The sequence below is a fragment of the Salminus brasiliensis genome, chromosome 11 (genome assembly GCF_030463535.1).
Source record: "Salminus brasiliensis chromosome 11, fSalBra1.hap2, whole genome shotgun sequence".
In the NCBI taxonomy this organism is placed as follows: domain Eukaryota; kingdom Metazoa; phylum Chordata; class Actinopteri; order Characiformes; family Bryconidae; genus Salminus; species Salminus brasiliensis.
In genome coordinates this window covers 1224243-1242771 of record NC_132888.1, presented here as the reverse complement: position 1 = coordinate 1242771, position 18529 = coordinate 1224243, and the positions used below count along the sequence as shown (strand labels likewise).

Sequence of the window (18529 nt, the reverse complement as noted above, 5' to 3'; positions counted from 1 at the left end):
ACAGGTATACAAACAAACCAGTAGATAAATAGACAGTCAGATAGATAGATAGATAGGCAGGTAAATAGGCAGATAGACAGACAGACAGACAGACATACAGACAAACAGACAGACAGACAGGTAATTAGATAGACAGACAGAAAGATAGACAGGTATACAGACAGACCAGTAGATAAATAGACAGTCAGATAGATAGATAGATAGGCAGGTAAATAGGCAGATAGACAGACAGACAGACAGACAGACAGACAAACAGACAGACAGACAGGTAAATAGATAGACAGACAGAAAGATAGACAGGTATACAGACAGACCAGTAGATAAATAGACAGTCAGATAGATAGATAAATAGATAGATAGACAGACAGACAGACAGACAGATAGATAGGTAGATAGATGGACAGAACGACAGGTATACAGACAGGTATACAGACACGACAGACAGGTATACAGACAGGTATACAGACAGGCAGACAGACAGACAGGTAGAAGGTGCTTCAGTACCTCAAACGCTTCCGTCCTTCTTCTTATCATAGTTTATCATAGTTCTTTCAGCTGAAGCTATGACTTGTGTAGCAGTGTGTATGTCTGTGTGAAATTTAGTGTGTGTGTGTCTGTGTGAAATTTAGTGTGTGTGTGTGTGTGTGTGTGTGTGTGTGTGTGTGTGCAGTTTGAAGGCTGCAGTAAGGCTTTTTCTCGGCTGGAGAACCTGAAGATCCACCTGCGGAGCCACACAGGAGAAAAGCCGTATATCTGTCAGTATCGTGGCTGCCTGAAGGCCTTCAGCAACTCCAGCGACCGCGCAAAGCACCAGAGAACACACCTGGACACGGTACACACACACACACACACACACACACCTTCACTACATACTCTAACACACTCTGACACATGTAGACAAAACCAGTATCACAGCTGGGACTGCCAGTACAGACACAACTCATACATTTACAACATGGGTGAACTTCATCAGTGTGTGTCTCACACTCTATCTGATCTGGGATCAGACAGGACCTGTTACACATCAGTTCCAGCTGTATACACTTTTCCTATTGAATGACATCACATCTCAGCCCAAAACCTAGTAATGAAAAAGCGACCCAGAGGGGATAAACACAGCCATGTGACCACCATATTTATTCATTCAGAAAAGATAAGAAACAATGGACCAGCCCCTCACCTGGGCCTGTAGACCACCTCTAATGCGACACACCTGCATTTGTGTGAAAGTCAAGGCCACTTTGGGTTGCTCAGAAACAGCGTGTGTGTTGCCTCTGTGCTAAGCTAACTACTGGGTCATCTTAGCCACGCCCCTTCAGCATCCCCCTAAGCAGCAACAAGAACTCCACTGTGGAGGAGTTCTGGTCCTGGTCCACTCCTACCTGCAGAAGTGCTTCAGCTCCAGCTAGTGAGAGGCAGGGTCTCACTAATCACCCTCAGGGTCCCTTTTATGCATTTTTAGGTGTTAAGATAAGATATGATGTCATTCAGTGTTTGAAATGTGGGCAAATTCAGGAATTCAGAAGAAACTAACACCTTTATCTAGAACCATAGCAGCTCAAAGAAGCACTGGGTTCTGAAATGGTTCTTCAAATTAACAGAAGAGGTTCTATATAGAGCATTAAGCACCAAAAAGGTGCTACATAGTTATAAGTATATATTATTTATGTGTAAATATATATATATATATATATTCTAGAGTTGCGGATACATTTCAGGGATGGAACCATTTGACTCACCAGTTACTGGTTAATACTTTAAACCATTTAACAGAGCTGACAGTAACTTTTCCACCATTTTGTGCTAATCTCAAACTAGATTGCACACGGCACGACTAAAAACAGAACTTTATGGATTTTTAACACATTATTATTTATTACAAACTGATCAGGAGATTCACTCAATATTACAAAAACAAATCTATTCTCAAAAACCAGATTTATCCTCAACATTTTATTAAAAAAATAGGATTAGAAGTTTGACATCTCTCACCGCTCACACTTATATCCGAGGTGACAGAACTGAACAGAACAGACATAATATGAATTTGAATTGGATTTGAACTTATAATCCTGTTCTCTTCACAAGCAGGCCGTTAGACAGTCGCTCCACTCTAGAGCAAATTTAAATTTACTCAGAACTGGGTTTTTATGGAGAGGAATTTCACAGCACTTGACCGGCCCTACGGTCTAACTGCTGTTCATCAAGTGTGAGGAGGCCATCAGTTTAAACCCCGGCAAGGCCTCAGAGAAGGACTGACTGTACAGTTTCTAGATTTTCCTCAGAGCAGCACCTGTTCTGAGCGCTCCTGCGTTCCTACTCTCTCTCCTGCTCTCCGAGCTGTCAGGCGCTGGGTACATATCAAGCAAATTAGCTCAGAATAAACAAGCAGTGGAAGTGTTGAGCTGTCAGTTTTTCCATGCCGGAGCAAAGCTGTTAAATATTGAGGGTTTTGGTTTACACACATGCTGGAGGAAGAAATTACATGCAGCCAAACGGTCATATCTCCTTTCACTTTAATGGCCGGAGGCTGCGGACGCTCGTCTTTCTGCACTGTGCTCACAGTGTGGCTTTCACACCAGCTAATAAAGCCACAGAGCTGCAGAGCTTACCCTCCGCTCCCCTCCACCCCTCCGTCAACAGCTCCCGTCCGCTCACTGCTGGGTGGTTTCTGAGTGGATGCAGACCTCCACCTCAAACACAGGGGAACACTTTATATGGAAAAGACACTTACATGCTTTATAGATCCTTAACCTCTACAGCCGAACACCTAAACTCACTGCAGTTTCCTCCAACGCTAAACCTCATCATTTACACTGGTCCTGATAATTCGCCAGATACACTGCATGGCCAAATGTTTGTGGACACCCCTTCTAATGAATGCATTCAGCTACTTTAGTTAAGCTTTTCTCACTCATTGCTGACACAGATGTGCAAATGCACACCCAGCTTGTCTTGTCCCTGAGAGAGAGAAGTACTGCCAATAGAATAGGACTCTCTGCAGGAGCAGATCAACATCATGACCCTATTGGCTCCATGCTGCCTAATAATGCCAGGCGTGGGCTAGAGGGGTATAAAGCCCCCCAGCATTGAGCTTGTACAGTGTCAGAAAGTACATAGGCAAGTCTATGAGTGTATGAGGATTTAGGCCTGCAGTTAACATCATGCTAATTAGTGCACATAAGCTGTAAAATTAAAGGAGCAAACACATCCTGGCTGATCAGCTACGGCAGGAGTCTCTTCACAAGCCGGCAGTTAGGCAGTCGCTCCACTCTAGAGCTGTGAAGCCGTGTCCATTTCTGAGTCTGAGAAAGAAGGGAAGGTAAATTTACTCAGAACTGGGTTTTTATGGAGAGGAATTTCACAGCTCTAGACCGGCCCTACGGTCTAACTGCTCCTTCTATTTTTTATGATTTTTTTGTTGAACTGTTCTTTTAACCACTGCCAGTACGGATCTGACAGCTACAGCAGAGCCTGGGCCATAAATCTGTGTGGAAAACATCTGCACAGAGCGCTCAGTGTTGTTATCGTTCTGTAAATCTGTGTTATTAACATACACCATGTTGTTATTCCCAGCCTGCAGACGGCACGTAAGTGTTCTTTAATAGAAGTGAGGAAGCATGAGTGCATGTCTGAGGACTTCCTTTCCCCCTGCCGTCTTTTCCGTCTCCCTCTGGCTCTCGGCTCTTTGCTCTCGGCTCTCGGCTCTCGGCTTTCGCACACCTGTGTGTTTCTGATGGTGCTGTGTTATTATTCAGCATGCAGCTCATTCACATTCCTCAGCGTGTGTTTGGAGTGTGCAGGTGCAGAGAGGAGACTGACACTTATACACTCTATCTCTGTATATCACACCGCACCTGCACCACAGGCCAGGAGATCTTTACAGCTGAGCATCACCAGAGGAGGATGAGGATAATCATGTAGACACGCCTACACTTAGAAATGTTCTCCATTATTTTACACATTTTAGAGCCTCTAAACTACAGCTCCGGAAAACATGAAGAGACCACCCTACATGATCAGTTTCTCTGGATTTACTATGTATAGGCAGTGTGTTTAAGGGAAATGAACATTTGCGTTGTATTTCCTTAACATTTTCCCTAAATTCCAAATATAAATATTTACTATTTAGAGCATTTATTTATTTGCAAAAACAACTGCTCAAATACTGCAGATGAATGATTATAATAATTATAATGTAAAGAAGTTATTATTCAGATTTAATCACAGTACTAATATCTGAACTTTGAGAGCATTCAGAATCACTATGCTGAAATAACCTCGACGGCCAATCACAGCTCTCATGTCTCGGCCGGCTCTCCTCTAGTCTTTCACACTGCTGTTGGGACTTTATGCCGTTCATAGTCTGCAGATTCAGCTAAATCAGCTCTGTTTGATGAAATACCTGGAATAAAACGTAGAGATTGCAAATTTAAGAAAATAATATTAAGTGTCTCAATTTTTTTCCAGAGCTGTATCTGTCTTACTCATAATAATGCTGCCTGGGAGCACCATCAACATCAACACATTCATGACACATTATAATGCATTCATATTATTAGTATATACTGTAAATTCTGTCCCTGTTATAATACACTGTGCAAGAATGTCTTAGAAACTGACAGTGTAAAGTAAACAGTTAATAATACATAATAACAAGCCTTACACACGCATCACGACATGTTATAAAATCTACATATAATATAAGCATTATGTTTACTATTTATAATGCATAATAAAATGGCTATAAAGTGCATTTTGTAAATAAAAGCCTTATGGGTGGAACACTGCTTCATACTACTTCATAATGCTCACTAATGGCTATAAAGGGTAATGCGTTTTTGTCCCGGTCATGTTTATAAAGTCTTATGAATGAACTATAGTGTGCATGAAGTGATTCCTATAGATGTGACATGACTATTCGCACAGCTGTACAGATGTTCATGTTCTGTAAATGTGTATATCATCTGTAACTTTCTGTACATAACAGTGTGTGTATAGATGTCTGCTCAGGCTACATATGGATAAATACTGATGTTTACATCTCTCTCAGCTCCCTCAGCTCTTTATTCGTTTTTTTATTCTATTTATCGTTTAGTGTGTTTTCCTCTCTCAGTGTGATGCTTCAGTCTGTGTGTTTGTTATATGTCATACTTGTGTTGCTCACACTAAGTAAAAGTTCTTGTATGGGTCACATACTTAGTGAAATCCTTGGTGAGATTCTGACATTCACAGAAAATATTACAATTTCAAGAATTCAAATAAAAAAAAAGTAAAACTACCTTCAGTCAGATGAGTCCAAACCCTTACTTGTTACTGTGTGTTTATATGCACGTTATTTAACGGGTTGCAGATTAGGCCCAGAGTAAATTCCTCTCCTAATTAACACTAATAATTAAAAACTAAACTGTGTAGTCTAAACTGGGCCTAATCTGTTTATTTAGTGCTAGTGTTTTTTTTATATGTGCTGTCCCTGACCTATTTGACCTCTGTGACTTCTGACAGAAGCCGTACGCCTGTCAGCTCCCGGGCTGCACCAAGCGTTACACAGACCCCAGCTCCTTACGCAAACACGTGAAGAGCCACTCCACCAAAGCCCTGCACACACTCGACAAGGTAACACCCGAAGGCCTGCCGGCTAAATTAAGATTACAGACACTGGCCAAAAGTGTTGGGACACCTGCTTATTCATTGTTTTTTCTGAAATCAAGAGGTTAAAAAGAGTTGATTCTGCTTTTGTTGGAGTAACTGTCTCTACTGTCCAGAGAAGAAGACTTTCTACTAGATTTTGGAGCAGCATTGCTGTGAGAATTTGATTGCATTCAGCAAAAGCAAGAGCGTTAGTGAGGTCAGGATGTTGGATGATGATCACAACCCAAACTCATCCTGAAACATTCTGGATGGAGCTCCACCATCATTCCAGAGAACACAGTTCCTCAATGCTGGGGGGCTTTATACCCATCTAGCCCACGTCTGGCATTAGGCAGCATGGAGCCAATAGGGTCATCATATTGATCTGGTCCTATTCTTTTAGCTGTGCTTTTCTACAGGGCCTAGATAAGTAATGGGTGCAATTTAAAGTAGATGAATGTGTTAATTAGAAGGGGTGTCCACAAACATATGGACATATCATGTACATTAGCCTTGTAGCTCCAGTGTAAAACTAAAGAAACAACAAACATGACTTGGCTGGTCGACTACATTTGGGATAAGAGCTTTATTGGGGTTGTTTATTTTTGCCAAGCTGTTCCTTCTACATCCTTTAGATTTAAATTGTGAGCAGAAATCCAGTTCTGCACTTCTAAGGGGGCTGCGTTCCTCTCTACTCGCTCTGCTCTGTTCTGAAAACAATGTAGAACTAATGAAATTAGCTCAATAATCGAACAAATTGATTTATTCTTGCTGGTACATTTTGTAATTCTGCTCCTTCCTCAGCAACCTCACTATGAAAGCTCTATTGTGTTTGGCCTCATAAAACAACAGTGGATGAAAAGTGTGGATTCTCATGGCTTTGGTTCTCTAAGCAAGAACACATGTGTTCCTGTAACACAGTGGATTATGCTATTCCCCAAGTGACCTAGATGGTGACACACACCAAACACCAAACATGCCTGCCAGTGAATCACAGCACAGCCCTGTTCTACGCTGTCAGAGGCATTCAGGCCTGAGCCTCATTACGGACAGGGGAAACAGCATTCTTTGCACTTTTCCAAGTTTAAACTGTAAAATGTTTGCTTTTTTTGTGTTCTGACGACAGCAGTCCTGTTTGGAGGCGGATTCGGAGTGTCTGGAGGAACATCTGACCGGCAGCTCCATCCATTCACTTCATACAGTTGGTCAGATGGAGCACAGTTCTCTCTACCAGCATCAGCAAAACAGCTTTAATGGTAGGTCCTGAAATAACTTACACATGAAGCATCTAAAGTGACAGCCTTTACATCTAATTTACCCCCCACCCTTACTTTAAATTCAGTCAAGCAGCCAAGATACATTTACACTGGGTACTATTGCTGGACATATAGGACTTATATATGGAACCATGGGCCTTTAGAAATAGAGGACATTGGAAACACTGGTGATACACACTGTGTGCAGAATTATTAGGCAAATGAGTATTTCGATCACATCATCCTTTTTATACATGTTGTCCTACTCCAAGCTCTATAGGCTTGAAAGCCAAATACCAATCAAGTAAATCAGGTGATGTGCATCTCTGTAATGAGAAGGGGTGTGGTCTAATGACATCAACACCCTATATAAGGTGTGCTTAATTATTAGGCAACTTCCTTTCCTTTGGCAAAATGGGTCAGAGGAGAGATTTGACGGACTCTGAAAAGTCAGAAATTGTGAGATATCTTGCAGAGGGATGCAGCAGTCTTGAAATTGCCAAACTTTTGAAGCGTGATCACCGATCAATCAAGCATTTCATGGCAAATAGCCAACAGGGTCACAAGAAACGTGTTGAAAAAAGGCCACCAGTTTTGCCATTTCAGAGCTGCAACGTTACTGGAGTATCAAAAAGCACAAGGTGTGCGATACTCAGGGACAAGGTAAGGAAGGCTGAAAAACGACCACCTTTGAACAAGAAACATAAGATAAAACGTCCAGACTGGGCCAAGAAATATCTTAAGACTTTTAAGAAAGATCTTCAGGTTTTATGGACTGATGAAATGCGAGTGACTCTTGATGGGCCAGATGGATGGGCCCGAGGCTGGATCAGTAAAGGGCAGAGAGCTCCGCTCAGACTCAGACGCCAGCAAGGTGGAGGTGGGGTACTGGTATGGGCTGGTATCATCAAAGATGAACTTGTGGGACCTTTTCGGGTTGAGGGTGGAGTGAAGCTCAACTCCCAGACCTACTGCCAGTTTCTGGAAGACACCTTCTTCAAGCAGTGGTACAGAAAGAAGTCGGTATCGTTCAAGAAAAACATGATTTTCATGCAGGACAATGCTCCATCACATGCATCCAAATACTCCACAGCCTGGCTGGCCAGTAAGGGGAACCTGTGGTCCCTCATAAAATGTGAGATCTACAGGGAGGGAAAACAGTCCACCTCTCTGAATAGTGTCTGGGAGGCTGTGGTGTCTGCTGCACGCAATGTTGATCGTAAACAGATCAAGCAACTGACAGAATCTCTGGATGGAAGGCTTTTGAGTGTCATGGTAAAGAAAGGTGGCTTTATTGGTCACTGATTTGCTTGTGGTTTTGTTTTTGAATGTCTGAAATGTTTATTTCTAAATTTTGTGTTATATTGGTTTACCTGGTGAAGATAAACAAGTGAGATGGGTATATATTTGTTTTTTATTAAGTTGCCTAATAATTCTGCACAGTAATAGTTACCTGCACAAACAGATATCCTCCTAAGATCTAAATCTAAATAAACCCCACTCCAACTTCCAAAAATATTAAGCTTTGATATTTAAGACAGTAAGACTCTATAGGGCTCTAGGAACATTGGACTTTGTGAATGTAGGTCATTGGACACTCTGGGAACAGTAACACATAGGGTTCTGGAAAATTGCTGCGAACATAGGACTCTGGGAACATAAGGGAACATGACTCTGGGAACGCTGGATTCTAGACACTTAGGGCCTTGGAAACCTAAAGTCGTAGAAACATAGAACAGTGGGCCACGGGAATACAGGACTCTAGGAACATTAAGGCATTTAGCTGTGGAAACATAGGACCCTGAAAACATAGGACCTTGGAATATTGGCCCCTATGAAATATAGAACCCTATGAGCATGTGGCTCTGGGATAATGGAACCTTGGAACAGTAAGAAGTAAGATGTAGGGCTCTGGAAATATCCTCATTATGGAATATGGCTCAGGGAACATCTGGGAATCTGGAATATTAAGGACATTGGAAACCTAAAGCCTTGGAAACATAGAACCCTGAGAACAATGGGCTGTGGAAACATAGGACCTTGGAAGCCTAGTACATTGAGAACATAGGACCCTGGGAACATCAGCCATTGGGAACAATGGCTCCTGAAAATATAGGACTCTGGAAACTTAGGATTCTGAGAAGGCAAGGCATATCGCTCTTAAAAATAGCTGAAAATATAGGACTCTGGAACATTGCTGAGAACATAGGACCTTGGACTCTGGGAACATTAGGGAATATGGCTCTGGGAAAGTTGGATTCTGGAAACGTATGGCATTGGAAACCTCAAGCCGTGGAAACATTGAACCATGGACAATAGGCCATGGGAATACAGCAGAATATTAAAGCATTTGGCTGTGGAAAAACAGGGCCCTTAAAACATAGGACCTTGGAACATTGGAAATATGGAACCCTATGAACATATGACATATGACTCTGGGATAATAGAACCCTGGAAACAATAAGACGCAGGGCTCTGTATGGCTCTATCCATAGAATTATAGGGACATTGGAACTTGGAAACAACATACATTGAGAACATAGGACCCTGGGAACACTAGTCCTTGGAAACATAGAACCCTGAGAACAAATAGACTCTGGGAACGTTAAGGCATTTGGCTGTGGAAACATAGGGCTCTGGAACATTGGCCCCTATTAAATATAGAACCCTATGAACATATGACATATGACTCTGGGATAATAGAACCCTGGATTAAGACAAGAAGACAAGCGTCAAGTGGAAGACAAGCGTCCAGGCTTTTTTCTGTCCTGCACCAAAGTGGTGGAACGAGCTGCCCCTGGGTGTCCGAACGGCCGAGTCGCTCGCTGTCTTCAAACGCAGACTGAAGACCCTCCTCTTCAGAGAGTACTTGGACGAATAGTTCTATGGACGCCTTATTGTCTTGTGTTTAGCAATGTTGAAGCTTGGTGGTATCTTTTGTATTATTAGTCTATTCTAACTAGCCAATTTTTTTATTGAGTAAATAGCAAAGCACTTTGTAAGTCGCTCTGGATAAGAGCATCTGCTAAATGCCGTAAATGTAAATGTAAATGTAAATGGAAACAATGGCTATTGAAAATGTAGAAATATAGGATTCTGGGAATTTTAGCCCTTGGGAACATATGGCTCTGGGATCATACGACCTAAGGTCATAGTTAAGCTCTTGTTTCCATTATTTATCAGCGTGACTCTATAATAATCATCATCTATAATAATTTAATAATCTATAATCGTCTATAATAATTTAATCATCTATAAAACTGGGCAAAGTAAGAAAGTTACCCAGCCAACGACCGCACCTATAGCAGCTACATTAGCCTTGCAGCTCCTCCGCAGAACTAAAGGCCTCAGTGGCTCTTGCTCTGATTCATTTTTCATCAGAAGCTCTCGTTATGCAGCATCGCTTCCAGGGCTACAGTAGACGCATTCAGCAGAAGTGTCAGATTCCTGTAAAATGTGTGCGCTGGTTTCTGATCAAGGCTGTGTGGTCATGTGGGTCACTTTAAATAAATGTTTACTTGTAAATGCCAGTCAGGATTAGTGAAGACATGGCGGAATGAGTGCAGACTGGAGGCCTCTTTCTCCCTCTTCCTCTTCTCTGCTCGCCTGGCTTCAGCGCTGCACACCTTCTCTGAGATCAGTTCTTCCAAACCCATCAGCTGTGTGTTTACCCAATTACTGCACTCGTCTTTCCAAGCCTTTCCACTCCCTCCATCCTCCTCCTCTGCCCCCGGCTCGCTCCTTCAGTCCTGTCACAGAGTCAAGAACCTGTCAGGTGGGCTACAGCGCTGAACCCGAAGTCCGTGCTGATTGAAGGAGACGAGAGGCTGTTTAGCTCAGAGAGTCGGTGGGGAAAGAAGGAACCGCATTATTTACTCTAGACTGATTCTGACCAGCGAGAGTTAGAAGATGATCACCATCAGCTGGGAGGAATTACGGTGGAGTCCCTCACGGCCTGCTGTGTTTATTTCTGTAGACTTTGATGGATGCGTGCGATGATTGGGGTTTTTATCACCATCAGTTTCTGCTTTATCTTAAAATACACCAACTTCTCAATCCAGATTCAGACCAGTAGAGCCGACGTTCTAATGGCCTATGAGGGAATAGGCCATCCAAAGTAATCCAATTACAATTTAGACAAAGTAATTACTCATTACTTTGTTAAGTATCTTCTTCATTATATGTAGTGTGTAGTGAGATTACTTTAACTCATAAGAAATCAGTAATCGGTAAAGTAATTCCATTACAAATTAAATGAAGTAATGAATTGGAAATTTATTTGTCTGTTGTAATTGTCTACATTTTTTGTATTTTCCTCAACACTGGGAATATATGTAGTCTATAGTGAGATTACTTCTTCTGGGAGGGAATCAGCAAAGTAATCCAATTACAATTTAGGCAAAGTAATTACTCATTACTTTGTTGAGTATCTTCCCCAACACTGGGAATAGATGTAGTGTGAATTGAGATTACTTTTACTAGAAAGGAATCAGTAATCAGTACAAGATATTTAAAAAATCTTCCTCAACACTGGGAATATATGTAGTGTGTCGTGAGATTACTTTTTCTAGGAGGGAATCAGCAAAGTAATCCAATTACAATTTAGGCAAAGTAATTACTCATTTTTTGGTTGAGTATTTTCTTTAATATATGTAGCGTGTAGTGAGATTACTTTAACTAGTAAGAAATCAGTAATCAGTAAAGTAATTCCATTACAAATTAAATGAAGTAATTAATTGGAAATTGATTTGTCAGTTATAATTGACTACTTCCTCAACACTGGGAATATATGTAGTGTGTAGTGAGGTTAGAATTTTGAAAGGGGATCAGTAAAGTAATATTTATAAAGTAATTACTATTTATAAGTAATCCAATTACAATTTATAATTGAGATAATTGTTACTAGAAATGAATCAGTAATCAGTACAACTACAAGTAATTCCATTGCAATATAAATGCAGTAATGAACTGGATTTGTCGGTTGTAATTGATTACTTTCTTTTAGTATTTGCCTTACACTAACTTAACACTGGGAATATGTGTAGTGTGTATTCAGAGGAGGGAATCAGCAAAGTAATCCAGTTACAATTTAGGCAAAGTAATTACTCATTACTATGTTCCTCCTTCTTCTTCCTCAACACTGGGAGTATATGTAGTGTGTAGTGACTTTTACTTGGTAGGAATAAGTAAAATAATTACATTACAATTTAAGTGAAGAAATAAATGTGTAATTGATTTGTCATTTGTAATCGATTACTTTTTTAGTATCTATCCCAACACTGGGAGTGTAGATAGTGTGTAGTGAGGTTACTTTTTCTAGGGGGTAATCAGTAAATTAAACCAATCACAATTTAGACAAAGTAATTTCTGATGACCTTCCCCAATACTGGGAATGTATGTAGTGTGTAGTGAGATTACTTTTACTAGGAAGAAATTATTACAGTAATTCCACACAATTTAAATGAAGTAATTAATTTGTAATTGATTACTTTTTTTAGTACCTATCCCAACACTAGGAGTGTAGATAATGTGTAGTAATATACTTTTATTTGGGTGGTGGGGGGGGTCAGTAATGTAATCCAATAACAATTTAGGCAAAGTAATTACTCATTACTTTTTTTTACTTATTTTCTGAAGTAATTACTGAGTGTGTCTGTCTCAGCAGGGTTGTCTGAGAACAGGATCAGATGTAGCAGAAGTCCAGCAGTGTCCAGCAGCGCATCGCTGACCCAGACATCCAGAACCAGCAGCACCGAGTTCAACTTCCCTCGAAACCACCCGAACCCTCTACACAACAACAACAACATCAGCCTCACGCAGAACAGGTGAGGTTAAAGGCCAGCCCCCCACCACTGTCATACCCGGGTGCGTTCACTCGCCTTCAGCGTGGCACAGGGGTTTAACCTTAATTTAAAGCCTGAACCATTGAATCACAACTAGACCTTCATTCTTTAGTACTGGATAGTTTATTTAGCTACTTTAAGCTGCACCCATTACTGACACAGATGTGTAAATGTACACACACAGCTTGTCTAGTCCCTGTAGAGAAGAAGCACTGCCAATAGAATAGGACTCTCTGGAGCAGATCAATATCATGACCCTATTGGCTCCATGCTGCCTAATAATGCCAGGCGTGGGCTAGAGGGGTATAAAGCCCCCCAGCATTGAGGAGCTGTGGAGCAGTGGAAGAACTGTGTTCTCTGGAATGATGGTGGAGGAGCTCCATCCAGTACTTTTGGGATGAGATGTATATACTGAACAATTTAAAATCTTCTACACAAATCATATGTAATATCCAGTCCAGTTCAACATGTTTCGGCTGATCAGCTGAATCTGATCAGTGATCAATCATGTTGATTAGAACTTCTCCTTTAATGAGTCACACAGGACCTGCTCCCTTCATTTAGACCAGAATATTAATATTATTTAACAGTGTAACTGATGACTTGTTAAACTGCATGTACTGTATATGCATACATTATTATTAACCGCTAATACTTTATTAATTATAAACAATAACAAATAAGATATCAGCAATATTAGTATTATTATTATTCCTCTAGTGTTAGACTCTCAGTGTGGGAACTACAGTTGTAGCTTTTAACCACTTATGATGCTCGTCTCCTTCCAGACTGACCTGTCCACTGTTGTCTGAAAGCAAAGCAGCGTCCTTTAGCAGCGCAGCTCAGAAACCCAGCCTGCTCCACCATGAGCACCCTGTGCACCAACACTGTGAGTAACCTGTGCATCAGTTCAGTCCTCACTCCTCATTTACCCTGTTCATATTACTCAGCATACTCTCATAACCCAGCCTCCAGTCAGTGTTTCCCATCACCTCCCAAGTTTCTGTATAGCTCAGTGTGGGAGCGGAGCTCAGTCTGGGCTTATATGGAATGATGATGGTAAAATTCCAGTGGTGTTGCTAACTGGTTGCTATGGTGCTATAGACTATGATGTTGCTACGTGGTTGCAATGGTATCCCAGATGCTACAGTGTTGCTTAGTAGTTGCTGGGCAGTTGCTGTGTCAGATAGTTGGAATAGTTTTGGTAAAAGGTTGCTAGGTAGTTGCTATGGTGTCCCAGGACATTGCTAAATGGTTGCTAGGTGGTTGCAGTTGTGTCCCAGGTGTTTACTATGGTGTTGCTTAGTGATTAATAGGATGAGGCTAGGTGGTTGGTAGGCAGTTGCTGTGGTACCCCAGGAGATTGCTAAGTGGTTGCTGTTGTGTCCCAGGTGGTTGCTATGGTGTTGCTAAGTGATTGCTATATAGGTGCTATATCGTTGCGAGATGATTGGCGTGTTATTTCAGGTGTTTGCTATGGTATCCCAGGACATTGATAAGTGGTTGCTAGGTGGTTGCTGTTGTGTGGCAGGTGGTTGCTATAGTGTTGCTAAATGCTTGCTAGATAGGTGCTATATCGTTGCGAGATGATTGGCGTGTTATTTCAGGTGTTTGCTATGGTATCCCAGGACATTGCTAAGTGGTTGCTAGGTGGTTGCTGTTGTGTCCCAGGTGGTTGCTATGGTGTTGCTTAGTGGTTAATAGGATGAGGCTAGGTGTTTGGTAGGCAGTTGCTGTGGTATCCCAGGTGTTATGGCGTAGCTGGTGGTTGCTCAGGTGTTGCCAAGTGGTTGCTGTGGCACCCCATGTGGTTGTTTGGGTGTATCATCATGACATAAGACAGAAAATATATTTACACCCCATTCATACAAGCCTGAATCACACAATCAGACCCAACACTCACAGTTGGAACGATCAAAATCTCGTAAACTGTGAGATGAGATACGCAGCAGAACAATAGGAGTTAACTGGAGGACTGATGTATAAACACTATATGACGCCTTGCTTTGCAATATACGACCTGCTCAATGCGTTAGGTCTAGTAAAGCTGCAGTAAATCTGATGCACTGTGGATGAAGAGCCACTTTCACAGGCCTCAGGAAGTCCCTCACTTACGGGAACGCTGCTCCGCTCATGAAGAGCGCTATTGTTGCTGTGGTGGATTTATGGTTTATTTGCTTGTTCCCCATTGTGAGTGTGTGTGTGTGAGTGTGTGTGTGAGTGTGTGTGTGTGTGGTTAGTTTGCCATAACGAGTGGTAATGATTTAACTCTGGCTTCATTAACCCAGCGGTGAAGGCCTGCTCCATGGCCAGTTCAATTAGAAGAAGGAATGGGATCCATCTGTCGGAGCGGATCCTGAAGAGAGACATTTCCACGCATCTGTAAACACTCCCTGATCTAAACGAGGCTCATAAATCCGCAGCCTGGCTGGGAGGAGATAATGAAGACGTGTGCTGGTTCTGACGTCTGATCCGTTGTGTTGTTTCCAGTGTTCCACAGCTTCTCCGCCCCGCCCGAGCAGAATTACGCCGACAGAGGGAGCGATCTGCACGGCTGTGAGCAGAACGGATACACCTACATCCCCGCCTTCAGCCCACCTGGTGAGGACCACCGTCATCCTGCAGGCCCGCAGTCAGCCAGATAGAGTTACAGTCAGTGTGATTAGGGTCATCATACGGTTCCTCTAGGGTTCTTTAGTAAAGGCACCGGTTCTGGGACCACTTGAAAGGTCTATTGGTTCTATGCTGGGTTAAATGGTTCTTTTGGTTCAGTGTAAAGATGCAATCAGCCTACATGTAGTTCTGAGTTCTCTTTACAGTACTAGAACCCTTCCCGGTGCTATAAAGGTTCCACAGTCTAACCCAAATATTAATACTAATATAGTACTAATATTGGCTCTTTCACTCATTATCTTTCAACGGGTTCTACACTCAAACAAACAAACAAATAAACAATTAAAAAGGGGTTCTAGATTTTACTAAAAGGGTTCTTTTAGTCATAACAATAATGGAAAACAATCCGAAGCTATACAGAACCTTTCAAACAGTTCTACACTCAGTCCAAACCGGTTCTATATAGTTCCAAAAATGGTTCTTTAACAATAGCGGAACCGTTTTTGCTACTATATAGAACCATCTTTCAAAACATTCTACCCTTTAAGCAAAAAAAGGTTCTATATATAGTATTGAGGTTTCTTCGAGTCATAACAGTAATGCACCTTTCTGGTGCTATACAGAACCTTTTTTTAATGTTCTGTAAAGAACCCTTTACTAAACACTTTCCACCAATGCGCAGAACAATTTAAGCATCCAAACCTGTTTCTATAAAGAACACAAGTTCTGCACTCTACACAAAAAAAGGTTCCGTATATTAAGAGGGTTCTTTGACTTTGCATGTTCTTTACATTTCTCATCTGCAAAACGTTCTTCTCTCTAAGCAAAAAGGGTTCTAAATACTACTGAAAACGGTTCTTTAATTTATAACAATACTCAAACCCTTCCAGGGGCTATATAGAACCATTGTTCAAAAGGTTCTACACTCTAAGCAAAAAGGGTTCTGTACGGTATTCAAATTGTTTTTGAGTTGTAACAATACTGGAACCCTTTCTGGTTCTATACAGAACCATTTTTGAGTTTTCCACTAATGCAAAAAACCATTTAAGCACCCAAACCTGTTTCTATAAAGACGGTTTATAAAAGGGGTGGAACACATTTGGGGCTTTATATAGAACCATTTGCCATCTGCAAAAGGTTCTTCTTTCTAAGCTAAATGGTTTCACATACTACTGAAATTGGTTCTTCGACTCATTACAATTTTAGAACCCTTTCTGGTCCTATGTAGAACCATTTCAAAAAGTTCTAAGCAAACATGTTCTATATAATAGTATGGTTCTTTGACAGAAGTGGAATACTTCTATATAGAGCTATATACTATATACCTACATACAGCACTGTGCATTAGTTTTAGTCCCCCTGTGATAATCAGAGAGTAGAGCTGCTGATCTGCTCAGTAAATCACTGATATCAGAATAAACACTAGTAATATCACTCCTACAGAAAGAGGTGGAGGTTCTCCATCACTGTGTTCATCATTAGAACATCTCCAAAGTTCTCCTCATGGAGTCTAGTATTATTTAGAGCTCTCCTCAGATCAACACCTGGTTTGGTGGTAAATCAGGGCTTAATGATGGTAAATCAGGTGAGCTGCTGCTGCTGCTGCTGCTGCTGCTGCTGCTGCTGATGGAGTTGAACACATCCTCCACGCTGTGCTGGCTGGACTGGGGGGCGTCCAGGAGAAACCTGGAGGAACCGAGCTCTGTTCTTCAGACTAGCTCACCGACAAAATCTCACTGCTTTCTTTCTTCAGAATGAGAAGCTCTTGTTTCTCCTTTTTACTGGATTTATGTTCAGCTGCTTTATCTGTTCTGAGGAGATCTGGAGCTTCTACAGTAGAACCCTCTCACTGCTGAGAGACGGGGGTAGAGTGATGGGATTAGGAGACTCTGAACAGAGCTGTTTACATGAATGCCTTCTTCTTCTCTTCAGCAGACTTCAGCTCGTGTCAGGATCCTCAAGCTGTCAGTGGACCTTTCTCCACCAGTGATGAAGGCCTCCTGCTGCAGATGGGTGTGTATGACCGCTGCCTGGGTCAGATCTGCTCCCTTTATGCTGAGACATGAACCCACCCATCCTTCCATCTCTGGAAAAGACTGACCTGGATTAATATCCACTGCACTGAGGTACTGGAGCAACCAGCTGGTCAGCAGGTTCTGGACTTTTGGATTTTCAGTTGTTATGAGGCACCGTACTGAAGATCCAGAGATCTGTGCAGATCTTCAGCCTGGAGAACTGGAGATGATGTTTACAGTAAAGCGTGTACTGAGTGTAGTGTGTCCTCGGCTGTTCAACAGTGTGTACAGATCAGACGGCTTCCTTTCTTAAATAAAACCTCTGTAAAAAGAGCAGATGGCAGTTTTCACCTTTAGTTTCAGAGCCACTCAAAGCCATTGTGTGTAAAACGTCGACACCTAGTGGTCAGTTGGATCACAATTTTTTATTATTAAAATACAATTTGTAGAAGAAAATAGCACTTTAGTTCATATTTTAAATATTATAACCATTTGGGGTTTTTCTTGTTATTGATTAACCTTAAAAGTGCTTATTAGTGAGCCATATTCCCTAATAATAGACCAAATACTTTAAAACATCATCTTCATCATCGTTATCATCATCAGCATCATCATTATGGCAACTGGAGGTAAGGCTCAGTGAAGTTTGTGCAGGTTGTGAATTTAAAATTGCAGTTTTATGTATTTAATATTGGAACTCTCCATTGTGCTAAATAAATGTGCCTCAGGCGCCCTAATGTAACTGCTGCACCATTTAAGGTGGAACGGAGAGTTCCGGTAAGAAGCTAAATGAATCATTGTTTTAGTGTTTTTAAGAACTAGAATTGTAATTTTAGTACAGCACATTTATTTAGCACAATGTTACAGAGCTATTCACAGAAATTAATCAATTTAAACTCGACAACAAAACACCTAGCTAGCTTTAACAACTCATTATTATAACCATTTTGGCATTTTCTTGTTATTGATTAACCTTAAAAGTGCTTATTAGTGAGCCATATTCCCTGATAATAGACCAAATACAGTTAGCATCAGAATCAGAAATACTTTATTGATCCCAGGAGGGAAATTACATTTGCAACCATTCATGTAAAAATAAACTATATAAACTCTATAAATAAACACTCTATAAATAAACACTCTATAAAATAAAATACATTTAGAACAAAGA

At 41.3% G+C, this 18529-nt stretch overlaps 1 protein-coding gene across 3 annotated transcripts in view; it reads left to right on the top strand.

The window, feature by feature from the left end:
* glis1a (GLIS family zinc finger 1a) overlaps positions 1-17675 on the top strand; it is a 38012-nt gene extending 20337 nt beyond the window's left edge. Inside the window, exons 3-9 of one of the 3 annotated variants that reach the window (XM_072690972.1) lie at positions 671-832; positions 5506-5616; positions 6758-6887; positions 12553-12712; positions 13519-13619; positions 15221-15331; positions 17276-17675. In XM_072690972.1, the coding sequence (XP_072547073.1) occupies positions 671-832; positions 5506-5616; positions 6758-6887; positions 12553-12712; positions 13519-13619; positions 15221-15331; positions 17276-17409 (909 nt within the window). In that variant the 3' untranslated portion in view covers positions 17410-17675. Of the gene's footprint in view, positions 1-670; positions 833-5505; positions 5617-6757; positions 6888-12549; positions 12713-13518; positions 13620-15220; positions 15332-17275 lie in introns of all 3 variants that reach the window. The other 2 variants (XM_072690973.1, XM_072690971.1) reach the window with 2 other exon arrangements.
* The last annotated feature ends 854 nt before the right edge of the window (positions 17676-18529 follow it).